General features: G+C 46.3%; 1 protein-coding gene across 1 annotated transcript; it reads left to right on the forward strand.

The window, feature by feature from the left end:
- The first annotated feature begins 125 nt into the window (after positions 1-125).
- Positions 126-24974, forward strand: MACO1 (macoilin 1). Its single transcript, XM_048327228.1, has 11 exons — positions 126-394; positions 7695-7836; positions 8468-8594; positions 9844-9967; positions 11302-11480; positions 11934-12432; positions 19468-19626; positions 19818-20000; positions 20679-20799; positions 22585-22759; positions 23793-24974. The coding sequence occupies exons 1-11, from the start codon at positions 315-317 to the stop codon at positions 23993-23995; spliced, it is 1992 nt and encodes a 663-aa protein (XP_048183185.1). The 5' UTR covers positions 126-314; the 3' UTR covers positions 23996-24974.
- The last annotated feature ends 306 nt before the right edge of the window (positions 24975-25280 follow it).

Consider the following 25280-nt stretch of genomic DNA (forward strand, 5'->3'; position numbering starts at 1 on the left):
TCGACTCCCCCGTCCGTCTGCCTTTACTCGCTGCCGATTGGTTGGACATGCTGTCACTCAGGTGGGGTTAATCGTTTGATTGGTCAGAGGCGGGGAGGCGGGGCGCTGCGCGGCGGCTGCGCGGGGGGACACGGCGGGGAGGGACGGACCAGGAATTATTTTTATTTCTTTGTTTCCCGGGGAAAAAAAGAAAAAAAAAAAGGGGAAAAAAAGAAAAATAAACCAAAAAAAAAGGCCCCGCGCTCGGGAACCCCCCGCGGGGGCGGATGGTGCTGCCGTGAGCGGGGCGGGCTGGGCCGGGCCGGGCCGGCGGGATGAAGCGGCGGAGCGCGGACTGCAGCAAACTGCGGCGGCCGCTCAAGCGGAACCGCATCACCGAGGGCATCTACGGCAGGTACCGAGCGGCCGCCGCGGCGCCGGGAGCGGGCGGTTCGCGGCCCCGGGCCCCCCGGCCGCCCCCTCGGCCCTGTCACCGTCATGGCGCCCCGGCGCCCCTCAGGCGCTGCCCCGCCCCGGGCCCTCCGCGGCCCCCGGGGCTCCGCGGGGCCGGGGGGAGCTGCTGGCCAAGGTGCTGCCGGCGTTGCCGGGAGGGAGCGGCCAGAGCCGCCCTTGGGGTGCGCAGCCAGCGCTGGGGCCTTCGCCCTGTGTCACCCCCGGGGGGCTCCGCTGCGGGCTCTGGTGGCTCCCGGAGGTGCCAAAGCTCCGAGCCTCACCTGTGTCTCCCCGGGGAGTTTTTCCCGGGGGGGGGGGGGGTCTCACGGCTGGGGGTTCCCAGAGGTGCCAAAGCTCCGAGCCGCACGCTGCATCCTCAGCCGGGGAGCTTTTCCCGGCGGGGTCTCGCAGCTGGACGTTCCCAGAGGTGCCGGAGCTCCGAGCTCCTGCTGCGGCCTCACTGTGTCTCCCCGGGAGGGTTCTCCCGGCGGGGTGTCCCGGCTGGGCATTCCCAGAGGTTCAGCAGCGGAACAGCTGGGCTGCTGGCTCGGCTCCTCATGCAGGGGTTCAGAAAGTTGTTTTTTCCCGTGCTGGTGGAGGTAGCTGTGCCGTGGGGCTGCGGTGGGAGCTGTGAGAGCCACGGGAGCAGGAGCTTGTTTGGGAAATCCCGGAGCAGGGATGGATGACCCGGTGTGGTGGGAATACAGCAGGTGCCCGACTCACCTGTGACCTGGGGAATGAGGAAACAAACAGTGGTGAAGTGAGATCCACGTGGCATGTGCCTCATCCTGGGAATCAGGATGTGTTTTCCAGGTGTTTACAGGCAGAACGCAGCAAAATACTGATTTGTGTTCCAACACGTTGTGAGCCTGCTTTAAAGGGTATCGTAGAGCTCTGTTTTCCCGAGTTTGCCGGATTTTATATGGAATGCCATAATTCTGTATTTCTCAATAAGCAGGAGTTTGGGTCAGGAGAGGCTTTGAAGCTTGTGAGAGCTGTAGTAAATGTGCTGTCCCATTTCTGTTTCTAGTTCAGTGGGGTTGATGAATGCAGTGCCTGGAAACCTGAGCGAGCTCATACAATTCAGATGTTAACTTTGCATGAGGGAAGCAGCTGCTGGGGAGCTGTGACAGGAATAAAATTGTCCCAGTGTGCTGCTTATCCCACTTGTAGTGAATCTCTACATGAGAGCAGAGAGTGTTTTGCTTTAGGCTTTTCGGGTTTCGGGAAAACGCTGCCTGGAACGGTAAAGAAAAACATCTCTTGTGTAGAAACTAATATTCAAGGTGAAGAATAATTCAAATATATAAGGAATTGCTTATAATTGGCTTCCAAAAGTCATTCAAAATGCTGTGCCTTTGAGGTGACTGGCAGGGAAGGTGCGGTGGGAGAAGGAGGGAAAATCAGGAAAGCTCAGAGGAGCTCCCGGAGCTGAGTGTGTGCAGCAGGAAGAGCTCCTGGAGTCCTGTGAGCAGCTCAGAGATGCCTCTGGCTTCGCTTCCCCTGGGATGCTCTGGTTCAGGAATGGGTTTTTTAGCCTTTTGGCATGTTGCTAAACAGAAACAGTCAGTGTCCTCAGAGTGTTGTTCCACAGAAAGGAAAGAGAAATAGTGGGAAGGCTTTCTCTATGGAAATCTAAGCAGAGGGAGGCCCTTCCACGTGGATTGGGCCTCTTTTTCTTCTATTTAATTTTTTTTTCTCTCTGACCCCCATAACTCAAAGAAGTCACAGGTAACTTCTCTCAGAACTACACTTGTCTAAATTCTTGTAATTACTGTCGTTATTTACTCAGCTTATCTTAATTGTCCCCATCAGCTTACACAGACCCAGTAAATGCAGTTATCAGGAGGAAACAGGGTTTATAGGCGAAGCAGCCAGGCTGAGCAAACAGCAGGATTGGGATACTCAACTCTTTGTTTTGTTTGCTTTTTAAATTAAACCTGATCTTCCCATCCTTGTTCCCTCTCCAGCCTCGGAGTGTGAGCGAGGCACAGCTGTCACTGAGACACGTAGGGTTGGTTGAGAGCTGGGAAAATGAGTTTTGGAGCAGGTGGAGCAAGGAAGGAATTGTCCTGCAGGGAAGCTCTGGTGGCAGAGTTCACTGCATGTGTAAAACTGAAGCAGATTATAAGAATTCATAACAAAAACCAGAACAGAGTAAGAAATATAAAATCCTGGGCTGCACTGAAAGATGTGGATGATTTGTCTCTCTGAGTGTTGATTTTTGCAGTGACTTGTGCTGTTTAGAAGTATTGCAGGATCTGTGGAAAGAACTTTAATGTAATTTAAAACCCACCACGCTCATGGTAGGAATTGTGGGATCTCTTATTTCCACAGCTTATATTCCAAACTTTGCCTTTTCCCTTGTAAAACAATGGCAACAGTTTAAAAATGCTGAAGTGATTTAACATCTCCTACCTTTGGCAGTGTGCATGCATTAAACCCTTACTTTTTAATTAAAGTATTCATTGCAGCTTGTCATTAGTTAAGCAATTAAAGTTTACTTGTTCCTGCTTGTTCCTCAGTCTTCCCAGTCCTCATCTTTGATCTGGTTAAAATCCTTCAGCTGTATTGCTGATATTGCTTGTTTTGGCTTTGCTGGGTCCCAGTTTTGTAGCTGGGGAAGTTTCAAGATGAATTCCACACATCCCTGCTTTAACTTGTGCTGTCACATCAGCTGATGGATGCTGTCTCATGGATTCCCTGACAGTAGTCCTTAAATACTCCATGTTCCTTCAGAGCCACGATTATTTTAGCTTGGGATGTAAATTGTCCTTTATCCCAGGCACTCCGTGGGCTGGCAGCCAAGTGGGTGCCTGGCAGGGGAGGGTGTCTCATCTCCAAGTGGCCCTGGTGGCACAGGACAGGATTTCTGGGTGTCACAACCCCTAAAATACTCCTGGTTTCCTCTGCCACCCAAATCCTGACAGGGCTGAATTCCAGGGACTGGATTTTGGACAGCCAAATAAACTGGAAGGAAAACATCAGCGCTACCACCAGGAATGTGGCCTTTTTTAGGCTTTTCTTAAAAATCCATAATGATTCCTGCTGCTAATTTATTCTGGCACTTTTTTACAAGCTTCCTATAGAGGGTAAAGCATTTTCTTGTGGAGCTGCCCCGGAGGTCTGCAACAAAGCAGCAGAGCTGCCTTTTACGACTTGAACTCCAGTGTGGGGCTGCAGTGTGATTTAGCCTACATTTAATGTGTTCTACTGTGTCAGCCCCGGTGGCACATGGAATATCGGTCCCTCTGCCCTGGCTCTCACTGCCTGCAGCTGAAGGGGCTCCTGTGGCTGGATTTTGGTGTTTGCAGCTGAATTCTCAGAGCTGCCAGTGCCTCCTGTGCCAGCCCCACAGCGCTGAGTGCTGATTGTCTGCCCGTGCCTGGGCTTCCACAGTCACTGCAAGGGTTTTCCCTCTTGTCTCCCTCTCCTTACCCTGCCCCAGCTCAGGGATGGGTACGTTCTGTGCCATGACAAGACATGGCATCAGGAGTCAGGGAGCTTTCCTGGGATTCTTTGCATTTCTTTTCCTTTTCAGATCTGTAGCTGGCAAGTGTTTCACATGACCAGTCCCAGCAGTGATGTTTTCTGCCTTTCAGACTTGCGGTGCTTGCTCTGTTCTGCTTCTTGTGCCCACTAATAATCTTAGATATCTCTTTGTATGCTTATATATATAAAGCTGTTACATTTGCAAATCTCCACTCAGCCTCCCCAGTGTTGTGGCTGCTGTGTAACCTCAAGCTGGGGGTTGTTGATTATTTGGTGATTTCACCCAAATGCTCAAATTGACCTTTTTAAAGCTCACCTGTGCCCGTGGCACCCTGCCAGCCTCGGGATGCTTCCCACTCCATTGTCTTGGATGAGTCAGGCTGCCAAATGGAACATGCCAGTAGTCCTGCCAGGATTCCCTTTCCAGCCTTTGGGCCTTGCTGATAATAGTGGGATAGAATGAAGGCTTAATCGATCCCCAGTTCGGGTTTGGGGTGCAGAATTGGGTCTTTTTCTAGGGATTTTTTGCAGTATTTTTACCTTACATCCAGCACAGGATCTGCTTCTGTGGGGCAGTGAAAGGAGAACAAAGAACGAGAGAGGGGAAAAAAAAAAGGGGGGGGGGGGGGGAGAAGGAAATGGCATCTGGCACTTGCAGGGGGAGGAAGAATAAGGAGGAAAATTATTTGTTTGCAAATTCAAAGGGGGAGCACAGCCACTGTGGGGCTATGAATAAATCTTTCTATTCAGTGTACATTAGCCATCAACTGACCTTTCAGAGAAATTGCAGCACTGTAATCACTGCTCCTCCCTGCTCCGTGCCCTGCTCCTCGCATGGATGTGTCCATCCTTCCCCTTTTCCTTCATTACCCTCCAGGATTAGATGCCATATGCTGGTTTCTAGGGAAAGCCCCGGCCTTAAACCTCTGCCAGGTCACTGAGGGCAGATTTTTTGACATGTGTCAGGAAATTGGATAACCCAGATTTTATGTACTTATCTGCAAGAATCTTCCCCTGTATTGGGATCCACCTCAGAATTCCAACTGGCCTTGTGGAATGTACTTGAGCCTCTGCAATAAAAAGGTTTTCCAGAGGTTAGGAAGCCCTTGAGCCTGGTGAGTGTTGTGTGAGAGAGGCCCAGGGAGATCAGTGACTGCCAGAGCTTCCCAAAGGGCTGGAGCTGGATCCTGGAGGATGTGTGGGAGGGAAGGGACAGAGGGATGACAACAGGAATGCACTGAAGGGAAGAGCTAGAAGGAATCAAGGGATCCCAGAGCAAGGATGAGGGAAAAGTGGCTGGGACACAGCAGGGAAGGGAGGAGGGCTGGTGCTGAGTTCTGTGAGTTGTTTTGTCTGGGTGGTGCAGGGGGAAGCAGAACAGCAGCAGTGCTCAGCCTGTCAAACGAGGTCCTTTCCCAGATTTTTTTGGGGATGATTTCAGCTCTCCCTGGCTCACTGCAGAGCTGTCAGCTCACCCTGCTGGGCTGGGGGCTTGCCTGAACACAAACCTGGGTGTGCAGCACCTCAGGGGGAGCAGGATCTGAGATTTGGGCTCCTTCCCTGCTCCCCAGGAGCTCATTCCATGCTGGGGCCAACACAAGGATTGAGGCTTTTAAACTTTCCTGTACTCCTGGAATTCTGAATGGCTTTGGAGCCCTTCAGACAATGAGAAATAGGCTCTTTAATATTGTTGGCAAAACCTCCTTACAAGTGTTGCATTGTTCCAATTCCACTTTAGAAGGTGCTAAGTATCACCAGGGCCCTTGGATTGATAGGAATTTAATATCAGAAATCACTTTAATGGCTGTGTTACAGAACTCTTGTTCAGCAAATGCTTTCACTTGGAGTGGCACTTCACAGTTGAGCAGCATTAGTTCTGACCACCCTCATTTGTTGGGAAAAATGGGGTCTCCTCGTGGATTCCAGTGGCAGGGAAATAAACAATAGCCATGAGTGTAACCCAGGAAAAGGCTCCACAACACAACTGAACAGAGCAAGGAATTCCTGGCTGTGATGATTTTAGAGAATTCCTCAAATCTGAGGAGTTGCACGGGTACAATTCCACAGTCTGGGCCCAAATGTCAAATATTTTCGTTAGTGTCAAATATTTTCTGAATGCAGCTGCTTTTTACAGATTTCTGGTGAAGATCTAAACTTTAAATTCTAAAATTAAGTTCTAAGCAGGGAAAGGCAGCCTGTGGAATCATAATCCTTCAGGACAGACAACGTGACCATTTAAGGCTTTTTGGTGGGTTTTGGTTGGCTGGGTTTTGGTGTGGGATATTTTGTTGGGTTTGAGGGGGTTTTTTTAATACTTACATTGTAGTTTCATTCTTCTCAAAGAGTAATTAGTGACTGAGTGAGTGGGGCTGGTTCCATCAGAACTGAAAACAGCAGTTCCTTCACTTTTCCAAGTGTTAGCCATTAATTTTGTTTCCTTTCCATTAAAGTGCTTCCTGGTGCCTTTTGCTTTATTTTTTTCCCACCCCATTCTGTTGATAAGGGCACTCTCAGGCACATGCCATTCATCTCCTGATTCCCAAGAAATCCAAGTGTTTTCCCAGCCCTGTGGTTTGGACCCGACCTTGTGTGACGAGTGGGTGCGAATTGCACAAGTTCAGCTCTTTCCAAGCCTTTGCTGGTACCCAGCTCTTTCCCTGGAAGTTTCATGTTTTGTCTCTTCCCTAAAGCTCTGAACAAGTTCCTAAAAAAGCCCCGTGGCCCTGAGCAGGGCAGGAACTCGACCTTACCTGGCACTGGGTGCAAACCCTTGGCACCTCCCCAGTAAACATTCCAGGGCAAAGTTCTGCTGGCTGTGTTGGCAGGGTGGGAGAGGAGGGAGAATAAGTTGCTAAAAGGAAAATCTGCATTTGATTTAAAAGAGAAAAATACATTTTTAACCCCCCCATTTTTGTTATAACCCAGTAGAGTGCAACAAGGTATTGGGGAGCTGGAGTGACACATCTGGGGGTGATGGGTTTGGGGGGAAAAAGGGGTTTTGCTTCTTCTTTTTTGGAAGAGTAGATTGGGCTGATCGAGGGATCAAGTGTTACTTGGGTATGAGCTCAAAATGTTTTTAAGCTCTGTTGCCAAGAAGGATCATCAGTGGTTCGAAATGCAGGACTCAGAACATGGGAATGTGGCTCAGAAATAATTAGAAAATAGAAGTTAGGCTGGTCTCAAGCCTCATGTGCCTCTGTTTTTCTGGGGGTTTGTTTGTTTGTTTTTAAGGGATCCATTCACCTTCATAGAAATGTTTTCAAATCTAACACTGATAACTCAGTATCAAAACAATCTTAATATTGCTGTAGGCTTAGAATACATCTCGGTTTATTGGTGTTGTAGTCTGTGGTAAGTGAGGGAACATCTGCTGTAAGGAGAGGGAACAGAAATTCCTGAGCTCCAAGTGCAGGAGAGGACTGGAAAAGGAACGTTCCAGCTGGGAGAAGTTACCTTTGGCAGGACTTCGCTGTGTGAAAATGCAAAGGGAGATGGGTGCTGATCTCTTGTGAGAGCAGTGACCCTGCTGTTCATTAGGAAAAATAAATGCAGTTGAGTATTAACTTCATTAGACCCAGCCTGCTGTAATGGAATAATAAAAAAACCCCTAAACTTATTTTATGACATTATTTTGGCTGACATTTCCTTCTGTGTATTACAGTTGTCCATTTTGAGTCCAGTTTTAATTCTGAATCTTTTAATTTAAACAAAAATTTAGTTTGTCGGTTGGAAATCCTGACCTGAAATTCCCTTTTTCTTTCTTTCCCCAGCACTTTCCTGTACCTGAAGTTCCTGGTGGTGTGGGCCCTGGTGCTGCTGGCAGATTTTGTGCTGGAGTTCAGGTTTGAGTACCTGTGGCCGTTCTGGCTCTTCATCAGGAGTGTTTACGATTCCTTCCGATACCAGGGCTTGGTGAGTGGCACTTTCCAGGGAAATCCTGCACTCCAGGGAGTATTCCATATTACACAGCTGCCTGGATGGCACTCATGAGATGAGTGAGGTCCTCCTCACAGGAAGAGGGGTTTCTCTGATTTATCCGTTCTCTCTGATGGATATTTTATCTATGGCAAGTGGAAACGAAATAAAGGTTTATCAAAATTTCACCACAGGAAAATACTGTTTGAATTCCTGAGCTGGGTTTGAATTAGTCAGGATTATATATAACCTTATATATTTGTAAACAGGCAAGAGTTTCTGCTTTATTTTTAAGAAAACCTTGTTATATAGGAGGTTTTATGTTTATATATGTATCTGTGTGTATATATGTGTATATACACACATGTGCTGTCTATTTATATATAGGGCTATATATATATATAGGGGGTTTAGATACTTATAAAAATTTTTAAAAATATGTTAACCTATATTAAAATTAAATAAACACGTAATATTAGAAATACTGGCATGTCACAAGATTGTAGCTATTATACCTTCTATATAAAATGTATCATATGTATTTTAATATATCTAAAAAACTATATTGGTTTTTTTTCCTGGAATAACCAAACCCTCTTCTCTTTCCCCCTCCCCTTCTTTCTTTCAGGCCTTCTCAGTATTTTTTGTGTGTGTAGCATTCACCTCCAACATCATCTGTCTGCTCTTCATCCCAATCCAGTGGCTGTTCTTTGCTGCCAGCACCTATGTGTGGGTACAGTATGTGTGGCACACAGGTGGGTCATTATTCTTTATTTACAACTTCCTGACTCATTTTTTATTTACAACTCTTCCTTATTTACAATTTCCTGATCTCAATAGATCTCTTACAGCTTTTAGGAACAAACCCTCTCTGCTGTTACCTCATTTAATGCAGTTTTTTTTAGAGTTAAAAATGTTTTGGTTTTTTGGTTTGCACTTTGGGTGCATCTCCAGTAAGCAGGAACTGGAGGGGTATAAACAGGAATTCCAGAGCAGTTAAAAAAACCTAAATTCCTGACTTCAAAACTCTCCTGCAGTGATTCAGCAAATACAGAGCACACAGGAAAAGTTTGTGAAAGTGTCCTATTCCTCCACACTCAATTGGTGTGCTGTTAATTTAGTTACTAATATTCAAATAACAGTTATTTCAGTGATCACAGTTCAATTCTGTTTTAGCAAAGCTTTGTGTCAGCTGAGCTGGTGATAGCAGAGGCTGCCCTGACAGTTTGAGACTTACATGGAGGATTCTTCTGCCCCTCTGCTGCCCTTTTTTCCCCCGAGTTATTTGGGTTTGTTCTCGTAAATCCCTGGGTTTGGATGAAGCAATGGAGCTGGGGGGAGGTGGCTGAGTTTTCAGGGGCACTGACATGTGGATTCCACACATCCTTCCCTCAATCAAAACATTTTAGGAACAAAATTCGATTAAAATTTTTTTTTTTTAGGGGTAACTTTCCACTCCCCAGGTTCTTGGGATTTGGGGTTTGTGTAATGTTTTGTGTTAGACTCGATCCCAGGGGTTTGCAGGGTGCTGTGGATCATCCCTCACTCAGCTCTGTGACAACTTAGTCATTGCTGATGATGGCAGTGTGGGAGCTGATGGCAGATGCTGGGAACCACTTGCTGCCCAATTTCAAATACCTGCAGAATCTGGGGTTATTTTTAGAGTTGTATTAATATGTTAAAACCTTATCTGAAGTTGTTCGGGTTTGATGCTTAGAAGGAAGAACCTGATGGGCCAGTTTTAGCTGTAGCTATTGAGCTGATTGAATATTTTAATTCATGGCAACCTCAGGAATTACTCATTTTCAGTGCTCATACAAGTTGATGGGAACTTGCTTTTTTGCCTTTTTTTTTTTTTTTTTTGCTTTTTAAAATTATGATCTTTTTAGGTGAAATCTTTAAGGTCTGTTTCCTCTGTGTCTTGAAATGTTTTAAAAATAACTTTAAAATCCTTGCTGCCTGTACTCTGTCCCTGAGGTGCCTCTGTTTCCCTTCTCCCCGCAGAAAGAGGTGTGTGCTTACCAACAGTATCACTGTGGATACTTTTTGTTTATATTGAAGCAGCCATTAGATTTAAAGATTTAAAAAACTTCCATGTGGACCTTTGTCGTCCATTTGCAGCACACTGGTAAGTGGTTCTCTGTTCTCCTTCTCCTATTAACCTTTATTTCACCAGGAAAATGAATAATCAAGGCTTTTTATTTGGGTTCAGGGGTTGGCTGTTCAGTTTTCCCCTCACACTTCTGCCATGAAATATTCCATGAGAAATGTGTGCAAACAGGGACCCAGTGCCACCTCTCTGTGCTGTGAGGAATTTGTAGTGTGGGTATTCCAAGCATTTCTTGAAAGCTTCTGCCATCGCTTCACAAATTTTGTATTCACATAGTGAACACGTGATAAAAGTAACAAAAAAAGAAATAGGTTTCCCTAATAATTTATGAAATTATTATGGAAATAGTTTTCTGGGACAGAGGGCTCCCCTTCTTCCCCCAGAAAGGTTCTCATGAGTGTCTGATTTAATAATTCACCAGAAGCAATGAACAGGCTTCAGGCTGAGAATCATTGCAGAAAATGAAATAACAAACACTGCTTCACTGGAAGTGAGGAGAGTGACTCCAGGCCAGAGCCTGACATGCAGAGTACCCAGATCTGGAGGAAATTCACTTTTATTCCACAGGTTTTTAGTGTAGCATTCATTGATCTGCATTTAAAATAGGGGCTGGTTTTCCTGCAGTCTTTGGGTGCAGCCTCCAGTAAAGCAGACATCTGTCATTTGAATTTATATTGTCCACATGGTGCAACAAAGCCCTTAAACACCAATTAAACTCTGTGATAGGCCACAGAAGCACTTCGGGAGCTGTGCAGAAGGAAGGAAGGTCTTTGCTGCTGCGTGGGTGCAAACACTGGAGTTTGTCCCCAGGGTTTGGGAGCTGCAGCCACAGCTGCCTCTGCAGGGCACTACAAAAGAGGCTTTGGCAGAAATCATGCCAGATGCACATGCAAATGGTGCTGGCAGCTCCCTCAGAAACACAGTTTGCCCTCTGACCAAGGAATGAGAACATCTGAGTGGTTAACACTCATCTGCATCAGTGTTCCCCTGCTCTAGGACACCTCCAGTGCTTAAAATTCTTGTCCAAGACAGATTCCCTTTGCACAGGGCTGTTTGCTCCTGGGTGGAGCACCCATCAGTAAACACACTGCCTGGTTTGTCTGCGTTCTGTGCTGGTGCACTTGTCACAAGAGCTCAGACTCTTGGTAATGAAGTTGGCAGGCAAAAGAAACCGATCCCAAAGTTGTGCTGCTGATAAAGCCATGCCTGCATTTTGAGCTGTGGAACAGCAGAAACCTCTTTATAGATTATTTTTTATGGAAAGCTGTCACTCAGATGTTCATAACTTATTAATTTGCTATCATGGCTACAGTTTGATTAATAATAATGCTTTTTTTTTTTTTCCCCCTTAGCATTGGCTACCCTGTTGTGACTTTGGGCTTTGGCTTTAAAAGTTATGTCAGCTACAAGATGCGTTTGAGAAAGCAGAAAGAGGTGCAGAAGGAGAACGAGTTCTACATGCAGCTCCTGCAGCAGGCGCTGCCCCCAGAGCAGCAGATGCTGCAAAGGCAAGAGAGGGAGGCAGAGGAAGGCAAGTTATTCCTTCATGTGTTCTCTGTTCTCTGCTGTTCCAAGGAAAAATGAACCCCAAACGTGCTGGGGAGGAGCTGCTTCAGCCCGGGTTGGTTTGGTGGGAGTGTGGTGAACCCAGAGGGGCAGAAATGAAATCATTTCAGAGTGGTTAATGTGACAGAAAAAGTGAATTATGGCCCCTCTGCTCAGTGCTTCATTAGCAGGTACATCAAATCTGGTCAGTCAGTGTTTGTGAAGCACCAGTATTTATTATTAAATCCCTGTTTCCTGCCTGTAATGAGGTGAAAAGCCTTAAAATAGGTGACTTTGGATTCTCTTTTCTAGAGAGTCCCCAATACTGATTCATTCCTGCAGGAATGAGGGATGTGTCCATAATGATTTTTCTTTCTGTGGCATGGTATTGATGGATTTAATGAACTAAGTTGGGTTTTTTTTCACTTTGGTGTTGCAGCAGCCAAAGGATTATCTGATATGGATTCCTCAATACTCCTGCAGCACAATGGAGGCATTCCAGCCAATAAAAAAATCTCTGCAACGTTGCCAGAGCTGGAATATCGAGAAAAAGGGAAAGAAAAGGACAAGGATGCGAAGAAACACAACCTTGGAATAAACAACAACATTTTGCAACCTGTAGACTCTAAAATACAAGAAATTGAATATATGGAAAACCATATCAATAGTAAAAGATTAAATAATGATCTTGTAGGAAGTACAGAAAACCTCTTAAAAGAGGACTCATGCACTGCCTCATCCAAAAATTACAAAAATGTCAGTGGGGTTGTGAACTCCTCACCTCGCAGCCACAGTGCAACCAACGGGAGCATCCCCTCCTCATCCTCTAAAAATGAGAAAAAACAGAAATGTGCCAGCAAGAGCCCGAGCACACATAAGGACTTAATGGAAAACTGTATTCCTAATAACCAGCTAAGCAAACCAGATGCACTGGTAAGGTAAGTTGGGCCTGAGCCTTGTCTTATCGTCCCTTGGTACAGCAGGGCTTTCATTTGGTTTTTCTGAGAAAAATGTCATGATCACGTGGAAAAGACAGAATTGTGTAGTGGTGGGATAAGATCTCCAGGAGACGTGTGGAGTGGTGTTGCTGGTTTTTGTTTGATATGCAGCCTGGAGCAGATTGCTTCGTTCCTAGCTCAGAATCTGCTGCTCCCCTGCCTCACAGGGCTGTTGTGGGGCACCAGAAATACTCTGGTAGAAGGCAGGAGAAACGTGTGGAGAAAATCAACTCATCTGTCCTTGGCAGCTCTTCTGTGGAGTGACCTTTGCCTCTCCAGGGAGTTCAGTGGGGTTTCTTGGTGCTTGAACAGGTGTTTTGTTTTGTTTTTCCTTTGAAATGTTTGGCTTTTGCTTTAATCTTTTAAGTCCAAGTGTGGAGGCAGAGGGTGCAAAGAGCCAGTGCTGAGTTGAGGCTCTGCTCCCAGCCCTGCTGCAGGCACAGGTCACAGGGATTCGTTTGGCTGCCTGGGAACCTGTCAGCATGGAAAAGTCACAGCTTTACATCTGCTCCTGGGAAGTTTGGAGGAAGATGTATTTGTGAGGTGCAGAGTCTCACCCTGAGACAGATGGTGTTGTCATGTGCTGCCAGAAAAAGCACCAGCAAGGAGAGTGGTGTGACTGTGCATGGAGAGATGTCTGGAACAAAAACTGTTCCACAATTCTGCCCTTCTCCATTTTCCGCCTGGCTCGTGTCTCTCTCATTCCTTATTCCACCAAATCAGTGTTGGCCAACTTAATTGGCAGATCAGGTTTGTTTTCCCTGCAGGTACCTTTTGATAATTGGGCTTTTGTCTCTGAGGATTTGTGCTGTGGGAACACAATTACTTCAATGGAAATATTATTTTCTCCTCTGATAATCACTCTGCCCCTGACTGATGTGCCCCTGCCAATTAAACAGCCGGACTAATTGATACCTAATGTCTGTCGAGAACTTGTGTGAGGCAAATCAGAACCCAGCTAATCAATCTGCTCTGTGAATCAAATCCAGGCAGGATTGATGGGATGCACATGGCTCTGCCGTGAGCAGAGCTGCACCAGCCCCCTGTTCAGGCCTGGTTGGGTGCTCCCATTTCCAGCTGGCAGCTCTGCACTCTTTATAAGGTTTGTTTGTTCCCTGAGGGAGACAAGGGTCAGCTCAGTGTGCTGCAGTTCCAAACATCATTCCTAAGTCTTGAGAAGAGAGAAGGGAAGTTTTTTAGGCCAGACTGAGAATTGTGTGTCTGTGACAGGGACTGAGATTTAAACCTGGTGTGTTTAAACTTTAAATGTCATGTTGAAATCTTTATGTGCTGCCGTGGAAGCTTAGAGCAGGTAATTGCTAATTGCCCAGAGTGGATTTTCTAACACAGAAATGAGTCTACAACAAACCAGATCGTGTCCTCAGGGAGTTCCAGCTCCTGGAACTCACTGGGGAAGGACAGAGAACACAGCTGTACTCTGAAAGTGCCTTACTCTGCCCTGAAAGGGAATTTAACTTCTTCAGACAAATGGGATGTGTGGGTGTGGAGTTGTGTTACAAATCCCTGGAGCTGTTTCTTGTCCATGGTGTCCCTGTGCAGGCAGCCCAGGAGCACAGGGAACACCAAACACCAGCATCCTGCTCCAGCTGGTGGCTGAAATCATTCATGAAATCTTGTTTCTGCTCAGCCTGGCTGTGTAACTCCCACACCAGCAGGAGCATAAACTCACCTGACAAATTGGATGGGATGGATGCACTTAAATTTAAAAATTCATGGTGCTTTTTTATTTTAACCTTGTCAATTATCCCGTCCCTGGAGTGCCAGGCATTTGTTCATCACCTCTTCCACTTCCAGGAGTGTTACTCATTCCTGTTATTAAACTTTCAGTCTGCATTGCTGCTGGAGCCTGAAGAGGGCTGAGTGAAGTCCTGCATTTGTTCAGGCTCACATCAGATCTGCTCAGCTTCCAAATAAAGCTGCTTTTTATAACTCGGTGTCCAGCAGCCTCGCAGCAGGATGGCAGACCCAAGCTGCTTTCCTTTTGTGTCCACAGATGATGGCCCTGAGCTGAGTAACTGGGAACAAATGTAAAATATTCCTTCTGCTGCTGGGGACTTGGGGTTAACAGGGCTGGAGACAGTCAGGATCAGGAGGTTTTGGAGAACAGGAGTTTTTGACTTTGAAACACTTGATGTGATCTATCTGGAAGGGTCCTGCTAGTTAAAATTTATATATTTTTTATATATATATATAAAATACTGTTCTTATTTGAAGCTAAGCTTTTATTTTTGCTGTGTCTGCTGGATTGTCAGGGCCTGAGGGCTTTTGTGGAGAGGAACTTGCTGATGCCCATCCCTGGGAATTGTTCTGTTCTCGACAGCCAGAGCTGAGGGATCCCAGAGGCTCAGCCCTGCAGGAACCTCTGGGTTTTCCTGAGACATCTCCTGAGGGTGCTGAAATCTGCTGGTGCTTGTCAAGCCCTTCATCACTGAATCTCTGTGATCTGAGTGCTTCTTTCCCAGCTCTCTGGTAATGGGGCCAGTGGAGGGATCCATTTGGGATCAACCTGGTGTCCCTTTGCACTTCACTGCTGTTTGTCAGGAGGTACAGAGCAAATTCATCTCTTTTACCATTCCACTGTCATTTCTGCGCTGAAACAGATTTAGAGCCTCAATATGGGGAACCAGTCCAAGCTGTAATTGCTGCAGAATTTTTTGTTGTTGTTATTTATTGCACATTACACAGCAAAACCCATGACCTGCCCCTGCCTTTTAGCACCCTTAAAAATCCCTGCACTAAAACCACACAAAAACCAGGCAGTGCAGCTTGGCAGAACTGTGTGTATCCATAGAGGTCCTGCCTTTGGCACACGAGGTGATGAACAAGCTGTCTCATGTACTAATTATTCCCACAGATAACGAGGACATCTTCTGGCAGTTGGACGAGGAAAATTATTGCTGAAGCAAAAGCTGCTCTTGCACAGCTTATTTCACTTTCCTAAGACTGTGTTACCTGCAGAGGCAGACTGGAAGGTTTTAATGGAAACTTATGGCCATTTGGTGCTAATTATTGTAAAATTTGATGGCATCACTGGTGGGCAAAGAGGGCTTGGTGCCTCTTGCTCACCCCCCTGCCTGGAGTGGCATTAAAGCACCAGAAGGTTTCCTGTTGTCAGCTGCGGGGGGGGGGGGGGGGGGGTGGTGTGATGGCCAGGGTTTCCTGCCATAGGAAGGCAAGCACAGAACAGAAAATTAGAAGGATTGGGAATGGAAATGAGGAATGTGGGAGCCAATCCCTCCTGCAGACCCTTCCCAAGGCAGCAGAGTGCTCGGCCTGCTCGGAAACAGAACAGCCTTTGGAAATGGCAGCTGCTTGGAGCAGTGCTGTGCAGCAGGGAAAGGAGGATCCTGGCCTTCTCTCTGTGGCTTCCTGTGATTCCTGGATTTTTGGGAATGAGAACTGCTCCTCAGAGCTGCAGGGAGAGCCTGTTAGTTCCAGCAGGAGCAGCTCAGTGCTGCAGGAGCTCAGTGGACCCTTCAAAGGAGCAGCTTCACTGCAGGGGCTGCTTGTGCCAGAGCAGAACAAAGGCAGAACTGGGGCTTTTGGAGAGCATCTCAGTGTGTTCTGGGTCCTTTAAAATGGTATTTTTTATATAAACCGTGTTTCATTCGTGTGCCATTGCCAGGTGATTATGGGATGGAGTAAACAGAGCACCCAGTGTGGGTTATGCACCAGACATCAATAGTGGGGAGCATTAAAGCTGAATTGAGTTGTCTTTAAGTTCATCCATCAATCCTCCCCGAGGCATTTGGAAAAATACTCACTCTCAGAGGTGATGCCTGATTAATTCTCCTCACCAGGAATGATCCGAGGTGGTGCTCAGCAAAGGAAATGGGTAAATCTGCAGTTAGAGGAATGACAAACTGAAGGAATTGACCTTGCTTTTATAAACAGCACAACATAATCTGCAACTAAAGCCTCATTTAAAAAGCAGTTGTGTGTCAGAATGACTGGTGCTGTGTGCAGCAGCAGAGAAAAGCATCTTCCAGCACTCAGGTTTTCTTTGCTTCCCCCTCCCCTGTAAATAATTTTCTCCAATAAGCCTAGAAATAAGAGATTTAAGCAGCAAATGAAATCAGAGTAAGAATAACAATCATTTGAAAAATGCTGGTTTAGTGGGTCATTCATCGTTGTAACAGCAGTGCAGCCCGTTCCAGAGGGGAGGAGGGACAGCTCCCTGCACTGCTCCCTGCTTGCAGCAGTGGAGAATTTTTATGGCTTTGTATTGATGTGCTTTTATTTTAGAGTGGGTTTAATGTCCTTGTGGGAGAGGTGACCTCTGTGACAGTGCAAGGAGCACGAGTGGGGCTGAGGGGTAACTCCCTGCACGTCTTTTCACTCTTAATGAAGTTGTGTCTCTGCCTAATTGGGGCAGGGCTGGGAGAGAAACCACCCAGGGAACATTTGCATGATGATGGATTATGATCTTCCTCACTCGTTTTAGGGAGAGAGGAGCCTGCATTTTGCTCTGTAATTGGCAGAAAACAGATATTCTCTGCTCTGGTATTTAAAGCTGGAGCAAAACCTTCAGTGTAATGAAAAGGGGTAATTAAAGCCTGCTAAAATCTTACTGTAAAACCTCATTCTAAACAAGCCCATTGATAAAGCCATTTCCAATGGTTTTGGCTGGTATTGACTGGAAGGAGAGGAATTTTCTGTGTTAATTCTCTTCTGGCCCTTTGGAGTGATGTCTGGTGGTACCACCCTCCCTGAGCCCCCGTCCCCCAAATTCCATACACACAGAAGGAAGAGCTGTGGCCTCATCTCTGCTCCAGGTCTGGAGGGCTGGCTCCTGTCTGCTCCCCATGGATCCTGCTGGTTTTTTCCAGCACAGTCTGGAGCAGCCCTGGGAACACTCAGGTGCAGGAATGCCACCAACCAGATGGCTCCACAATCCTGAACTCACAGCAGTTCTCTGTTGCCAGAAATACAAATTCAGCCTGTCCTGTGCCAGCACCTCAGAGCTGTTCAGGCTTTATCTGCTCAGGGCTTCTTTTCCTGGAATACTCAATACCCGAAATAAATCCTGGGGTATCTTAGTTTGGCATAGCCTGAGCTATAGGTAAAAGCTATTTACAGCTCTTATCTTCTGTTATCACTTCATTGTAGGCATGGATATTGCAATTATTTATGGCTCAGTGTAAAGTGGGATTTAGGTGTGTTCCTCTGTGTTGTCCTACCAAGCATTTTTCCACCTACTTAGAAAAACCTGGATGAAAACCAATCAGCTGTTGGCACACACCAGTCTGGTAGTGGTTCCTACAGCTTCTTACTCTCTTTAATTAAACCATTTGCTCTCTCTAAAACACTGGGCCGCTGCTTGTTGGCAGATGAAATGAAGCTCAGAGTTCTTTGCCCAGCAACTGCCCAGTCCATCATTTAACACTGAGCAGGGTGGCAACACTCACCAGCTGCTGGTGTGCCCATTTTGGGGCTGAGGGCTGTGCTTGGAATATTTGGTCAGGTTTTTTTTTTCCCCTCACACAGCAGAGCACCAGGTGTTGACATGATTTGTGCCCTTCCCTTTGAGGTGGGTGTTTGCTTTGTGCTGTTACTATTTGCCTGTATGTTGATCTTTTTTCTCTGTTTAAGGGTGCTTTTGACCATTTATTCTGCACTGAAGGAATCCATCTTCCCACGAGGGCACTTCCATAGAACTGGAGAGGCAGCTGAGTGCAGCTGGAGCAGGAGGGGGCTGAGATCTGACTGGTCTGAGGTGGCCCAGCCCAGCCATGCTCCCTTAGAGGCTGCTCCCAGCTCTTCATTCACCCTCTCATCTCTTTGGGGCTGTTTTAGCTGTTACAAACCCACTTTTATGGATTTCTGTAGCTTTGATGATTCCGCACTGACCCTCTGGATTCACTGGCACAGGATGCTCTCACTGCTCGTCTCCCAGTGCCTTTAAGGCTGAGATTTCCCTGCACTGAAGCCCAAAAATGTTTCATTAGGGAGGCAAAAAGCTCCAGCCATTCATCTGCACTGCTGAGTGTCACCAAGGGCAGCTCTTTCTGGCTTTTGTGATTTTTCTCCTCATCTTAATGTCCCACTGCCTCTAATTCAGAATGGAACCCTAGGAAATGCAACCACCTTCATCTTCTTTATGGACACTTAAAAACTGTCAAATCAATACCTGGCAGAGCAGAGGAGGATTATGTGAGAATGGCTGGGGTGTATTTGCTTTAAATAAGTGTGTAACAGAGTTCAAAAAGGTTGATTATTCACCTGTGATGTGTTTTTATTCTAAGAATCAATAACCTTATTTGTGGGGGAAAAATCCAAGTGAGCTGAGTGCCTCTCTTCCGAAACATGTGTTTTATTTCACTGGTTTTTGTTGAAAATATTTTAATTAATAAGATTACATGAATCTTCAAGAACTTTCCAAAGCTACAATTTCAAGTGTAGAGCAGATGGTCTCTGTTCAAGAGCAATTAAAACTAAATTTACTGACTCCTGAACTGGGGATGACTTAACACATCCTCGTTACTCAGCATGCACATCATGTGCTGCAAGAAAATACCAACATGTTGAGGTGACAATTCAGCAGCCTGGCCCACAGCTCGGCTCTGGGTAATAAATCAAACTCAGCGTTTGTAGACAGAAGTGAAATTTGTTCGTGTGGGGCTCTGTCCTGGTTTAGAACTTCTCTGAATTCAGAGAAAATGTAATTCCATCGGATTTGTTTTTCAACTTTACAGTGCATGGAAGCGAATTCCTGTGGGAGGCTATGAGGTGTGTGGAGCTCTACATGGAGCTCTGTATGCAGAGTTACGTAAAAGCTGATTATTTAGCAAGGACCCAGTCACAGAATTGTGAGAGTTGATTGTTTGGAGGCTGAAGGTTTGAGGGTTGGGCAGATGGTGCGAGGTTTGTTCTGCTGTGTTTATAGAACGCGCTTGAACCTTTGGCTGGGGGGGCCAGGAAGCTGAAATTGTCCTTTGAAATTGTCTTTGCTAGGTTGGAACAGGACATCAAGAAGCTAAAGGCCGACCTGCAGGCCAGCAGGCAGGTGGAGCAGGAGCTGCGCAGCCAGGTCAGCTCGCTGAGCTCCGCCGAGCGCGGCACCCGCGCCGAGATGGGCCAGCTCCGCCAGGAGAACGAGCTGCTGCAGAACAAGTACGTGCCACTTACCCTGGGGCCACTGCCTGGGCCGCCTGGGCAGGGCTGGGGGCTGCAAAGGGGGATGATTCCATTGAAACCTCCTCAAATGTGAGGCAAATCCACCCAGAGTCGCTGGGCACCGTTGGCGGCAGTTTAATTTTAATTAATCAGACCCTGCGCTCACTCCCATCCCTGTCCCCCTGCAGATTGCACAACGCTGTACAGATGAAACAAAAAGACAAACAAATGATCAGCCAGCTGGAGAAGAAGCTAAAGGCAGAGCAGGAGGCACGAACCTTTGTAGAAAAGCAATTAATGGAAGAAAAGAAAAGGAAGAAGTTGGAAGAAGCAACTGCTGCACGAGCTGTCGCCTTCGCTGCTGCTACGAGGTGCTCTGCCCTCGGGGAGGCTTTGGGCAGGAAGGAGGAGCCTGTGTTTGGTCTCTTATTTAAAAAACAAAAAGCTTTATTTGTGTTGAGCGGCTTATTTGAGTTAAAACAAGGGAGGACTGGGAGATGTCTTCCCCTGAAGCTGAGCCTCAGTGCCTACATGACATTTACACATGTAAAGGATGACTGTGCTCTAAATTACCTGCTGTTCCTGGACTGTGCTCTCAGAGATGCTGTGTCCTGCTCAAAGGAGCATCTCCTTTTGTGTGGGCACTGGGAGTCAAGGATTTGTGCAGTGACATTGGCCACAATGCTGGAATTTCCCTGCTCCGGGCAGTGGCTCCCAGTGCTCAGCACAGGGGGATTGTTGCAGTCACAGGAGCACACAGCACAAGTGGGGGCACTTCAACCTGCAGCGCTTCAAGTGTCTAAAAAGAATTTTTCCTGCTTTTCTGCTTTCCACATTTCATCAATATTCCAAATTTCCCAATACTTGAGGTGTAACATTGAGTAACTTTCTGCACTGTTGCCATGAGGGGAATTATTTTGCTGAGAAGACCAAATTTGGCTTCCTCTTGTCATGCTTCAGTTTTTATTTTAATTTCCATGTTGCAAGCAGCTGAGGAATGACAGCCTCATTGTTATTTCATCTCCATCTCCTGTGCTGTTTCCCTGCAGAGGGGAATGTACCGAAACCTTACGGAACCGCATCCGGGAGCTGGAGACAGAGTGCAAGAAGTTAACAATCGACATCAAGCTGAAAGAGGATCAGATCAGAGAGCTGGAAATGAAAGTTCAGGTAATGCCAGAGCACCAGGGGCTCGGGGCAGCATCCCAGGGAGAGCTCTCAGCCTCCCCAAACAGCAAAAGAGCAATCCCCACGTTCAGGGGTGCAGCTCCTCAGGTGCCTCCTGCACATGCTGCCCCAGGCTGGGCAGGGTGTGGGCAGGAGAGGGTCCAGAGGCGCATTAATCCCCACTCCTTTCCATTGCTGAAAGGAGGGTCCAGAGGTGCATTAATCCCCACTCCTTTCCATTGCTGAAAGGAGGGTCCAGAGGTGCACCAATCCACTCCTTTCCATTGCTGAAAGGAGGCTCCAGAGGTGCATTAATCCCCACTCCTTTCCATTGCTGAAAGGAGGCTCTAGAGGTGCACCAATCCACTCCTTTCCATTGCTGAAAGGAGGCTCCAGAGGTGCATTAATCCCCACTCCTTTCCATTGCTGAAAGGAGGCTCCAGAGGTGCACCAATCCACTCCTTTCCATTGCTTAAATGGGGATTGTTTTCCCCCAAACCCAGTGGTCTGTGTAGGCTGAGGGTAGAATCCCCTCAACAGCATTTTTCACCTCATGCAAGGAGCCTGTGGCCAGTCTCATTAGAATAAATCATTATAAATGTCACTAGAGGCTGCTGATTAAGGGCAGTCTGGAGCACTGGCCAGGCTATTTTTTTTTTTTTTTTTTTTTTTTTTTTTTTGGTGCAAGTGCCTGAATATTGAAAATACTGGGTGGTAGATGTGCAGCAAACAGTGTTGGGGCTTGTTACAGCTAAAGAGCTCAAATGTGTGCCCTTATTCCTGTCCTAAAGATGTGCTCAGCCTGACAATCTGCATGAAAATGGATTTTTAATGCCTCTTCAAAACCCACCTGGTGCTGCTGTGGACTTGTTTCCCAGTCCTGTGTGCAGCCTTGTTGTCCCTGGATTTACCAGACCCTTGACAACAAGTGTGGTTTATCCATGGAGTGTTTGAGCATGGCTTTCAAATAATTAAACCCAGCTCTAATTAAGCTTTCTAATTTTATGAGCATCTTCAAACTGTTAGAGAAGCTTTTTGTTGCAGGCATTAATATTTTCCCCTTTGCACTATTGTTCCTCCATTTGAAGGTACAGAATATTTTTGTGTATTTATTTTTTTTTCCCCAGCCACAGGTTGCCTGGCTTTTATATCCAGGATAATTGCTCCCTGTTTTTCACTTTCCTTAATTCCTGGCTTTGCAGCACAGTGAGGTTTAACATGAGATAAAAATAATCCCTTTAATCATCCATTTTAAACATCTTAGATTGGATTTTAGGGAAGTTTTTTCCGTGGAAAGGGGTGGAAAGCATTGGAAGGGGCTGCCCAGTGGTGGAATCCACATCCCTGGAAGTGTCCAAAACCAACATGGGTGTGGCACTTGGGGATGTATTTTAATGGTGGATTTGATGCTCTCAAAGGCCTCTCCCAACATGAACAGTTGGGTGACTCCAGCCTGGCTGAGGGTGCTTTGTGGCCCCTCTTGGAAGGGGATTTTGGAGCTTTTTTTGGGTGGAGGGCTGAGGCCCAGAGCAAATGGTGCTGTAATGAGGGCTTTCATCACTTGTAGGGTGGCCCTGTGTAATTACTGGAGGTGATACTGGAGGCCTTAATTAACCAGCATTTTAATTTGCCAGCACTAACACCAGGCCCAATGTGGGGAAGAGGAAAGACTCCTGAGCCTCTCTGCTGTGTAAAGCCCCCCAGGATGGCATTTGTGGCCCCCCAGGATGGCATTTGTGGCCCCGAGGGTGACATTTTTGGCCTTCTTGTCCCGATTTTTCGCTGCAGGAGCTGAGGAAGTACAAGGAGAACGAGAAGGACACGGAGGTGTTGATGTCAGCGCTCTCAGCCATGCAGGACAAGACCCAGCACCTGGAGAACAGCCTGAGTGCAGAGACCAGGATCAAGCTGGACCTGTTCTCTGCTCTGGGAGATGCAAAAAGGCAGCTCGAGATTGCCCAAGGTAACAGGGCTTTCATCCCACACAGACTGGGGGGAAAATCATGGAATTTTGTGGCCCCCACGCAGCATTTCAGCCCTCAGAGGGCGTTTGGCATTCCCAGCTTGGGGAATGTGGAGCCTAAACCATCTGAGTTCACCTCTCCAGCCCATCAAACTGACAACAAACATTAAAATAGGGGTTTAAGTGGATGAATTATTATTTTCTGCATTTTATAAACCATTACAAGGAGCTGGAGATCTTTTAAAGCTCTGAAAAAACTCTTTCTTTAAAAGAGATTAATTAATTAAATTAAGTTGCTGTCCTTTCATCCTAAAAAAAAAATATTTTATTACTCCTCAAGTAAATAAAACCTAAATTTGGGAAGAACCCAACCTGTTCTAAACCCTCAGCAGGTGAGGGGAGTGTGAGCACTGCTGGTGATGCCACCAGAGGGAGCAGAAAACCAACATAAAACCCAGCCCAGCCTTTGTGCAGCTGTGCAAACCATGGAGCAAAATTAAATAACCTTTGCATTTAACACTAGTTTAATTTCCCTGCAGAAGGCTGTTTGACTGCAGGAAAATTTAATTAGAGGGAGAAATTGTTTTGTTTTGTTTCAGCAGTGGGTTTTTTCTTCACCTGGTTTCAGGAATTGCTGTAGTGGGGTTGTGAAAGCACAGAGAAAAATGATGGGAATGGGACAGTTTGGAAAATTAACAGGCTTTATAAACAAACACTTGTGCTTTTATGAGGAGTTTGGAGAAGGGGAATGGAAAAAGGCAGAAAAAATGGCAGAAAAATGAGATTAAATAGAAACAATCTTTGGGGGAGGTGCAGCTGTGAATCCAAATGATGCAAAATTAAAATGGGAGTGTTCAGCTTTGTTCTGTGGTAATTAGAGATAATTAAACAGAGCTCTGAGCACAGAACAGGAGTGGCACAGGTGGTGATTTCAGGGCTGTCAGGCTGGAGAAGGGAAGGATTTGAGCTCCTGGAGAGCTGGTGGAGGGTGCAAAACCCGCTGGTTCTGAGTGCTGTGATTTGCTGTTTGCAGGGCAAATCATCCAGAAAGATCAGGAAATCAAGGACCTCAAACAGAAGATTGCAGAGGTGATGGCAGTCATGCCCAGCATCACGTACACTGCAGCCACCAGCACTCTGAGTCCTGTTTCCCCACATTACTCTTCCAAATTCGTGGAGCCCAGCCCCTCTGGACTCGACCCCAATGCCTCTGTCTATCAGCCCCTGAAGAAATGAATGCCAAGGTTCTCTGTGCCCTGGGGGCTGCAGGAGCCCCCGGGAGTCTCTTGCGGTCAAGATGAAATTGTTTCGTGTGGGACTGTGTTTGTTGTCATTTCCAACAGGAGAAAAGAGCATCTGCATTGACTAGAACTGCCCATCAGTTTTTCTTGTAAATTTTTAGAAAACCTCACAGAACTTTGCGATTTATTTTCCTTGGCCAACGCATTAAAAAACAATTCTTGGTTTTCAAGTAGCCAATTTTGCCTTTTTATGTACTCTTGCATGGTTTCCTCTTGAAAAAAAAAAAAAAAAAACCACAGGGCTTTGCTTGATTTTGAACCCTTTCTCCTTGGTTTTTTATTTAATGCTCAAATTGGATTTGCAGATTCATCCAGAAACAGTGAGGGAAACCCTTCAGTTTTCCCAGTGAAAGGGTTAAACAATCCAACAAAGCTTTGATTTATAGATGTATTAAATACAAACACGTGGATGTTGCAGAAGATAATTTGATTTTTCCCCCCCTCAAAGGACCAAACAAATTCCAGGGGCGTTGTTTAAGGGAAGGAATAAAGAATAGCTGATGACGTGATGGTGGTTGTTGTGTGAAATATTTATATCCCCATTGGTGTTTTTTAGTCATTGAGAATTGCTCAACAGTCTTGTTCACAGTGCCTTGGGAAAAGACATTTCAAGAGGAAACTTGATGGTTTAAACTATTTTTTTCCCCCTTCACTGTCATCCAGCTTCTGTATCAAAGCTCATTACAGAGCCTACTGCAACCTGCACTTGGTAATTTGGGTGTTCAGCGGGAACCAGGCTTCCATCTTCTGTTTATTTTGGTCCAAACTCAGCAGTGTTCTGTAACTCGGTGGTTCTGCACGGGAAGGCACCAGATCCCTCCAGGAGAGTGAAGGTGGAGCTGTGCAATGTTCTGTACACGAGAGACTGTAAAGCTGGCTAATAAAAGCTGCAGTTCTGGGGTTTTTTTATTTTATTCAGCTGTGATTCACACTTTATCTCCCCTTCTGTCTGAACGGTTTCCAGCCCTGCTGCCAAGGAGTTTGGGGGTTTATTAATGAGTTTTCAAGGAAACTCACAAATTGCACAAAGTTAGAAATGTGAATTTACATCCATGGAAAGGGGCTTTGCACTGGCAGCTTCTGCAGGGGGTCAGAGTTCGGGAGGGGATTTGGGAGGGCTGGGAAGCCAAGAGAAAAATCCAACCCCAGCTTTAGGATTTTGCAAAGATGCAGCAGACTCTGGCAGTTCTGAAAAGAAAATAATTTCTTTTTTCTTTTTT

This window comes from Corvus hawaiiensis, chromosome 23 (genome assembly GCF_020740725.1).
Source record: "Corvus hawaiiensis isolate bCorHaw1 chromosome 23, bCorHaw1.pri.cur, whole genome shotgun sequence".
NCBI lineage: Eukaryota > Metazoa > Chordata > Aves > Passeriformes > Corvidae > Corvus > Corvus hawaiiensis.

Bases quoted from the DNA above. Each gene is read 5' to 3' on its own strand.
- MACO1 (XM_048327228.1), top strand. From the start codon at position 315: ATGAAGCGGCGGAGCGCGGACTGCAGCAAACTGCGGCGGCCGCTCAAG. The intron at 9,968-11,301 runs GTAAGTGGTTCT...TTTCCCCCTTAG, and splicing joins CGTCCATTTGCAGCACACTG to CATTGGCTACCCTGTTGTGA. The intron at 12,433-19,467 runs GTAAGTTGGGCC...TGTCTTTGCTAG, and splicing joins AAACCAGATGCACTGGTAAG to GTTGGAACAGGACATCAAGA.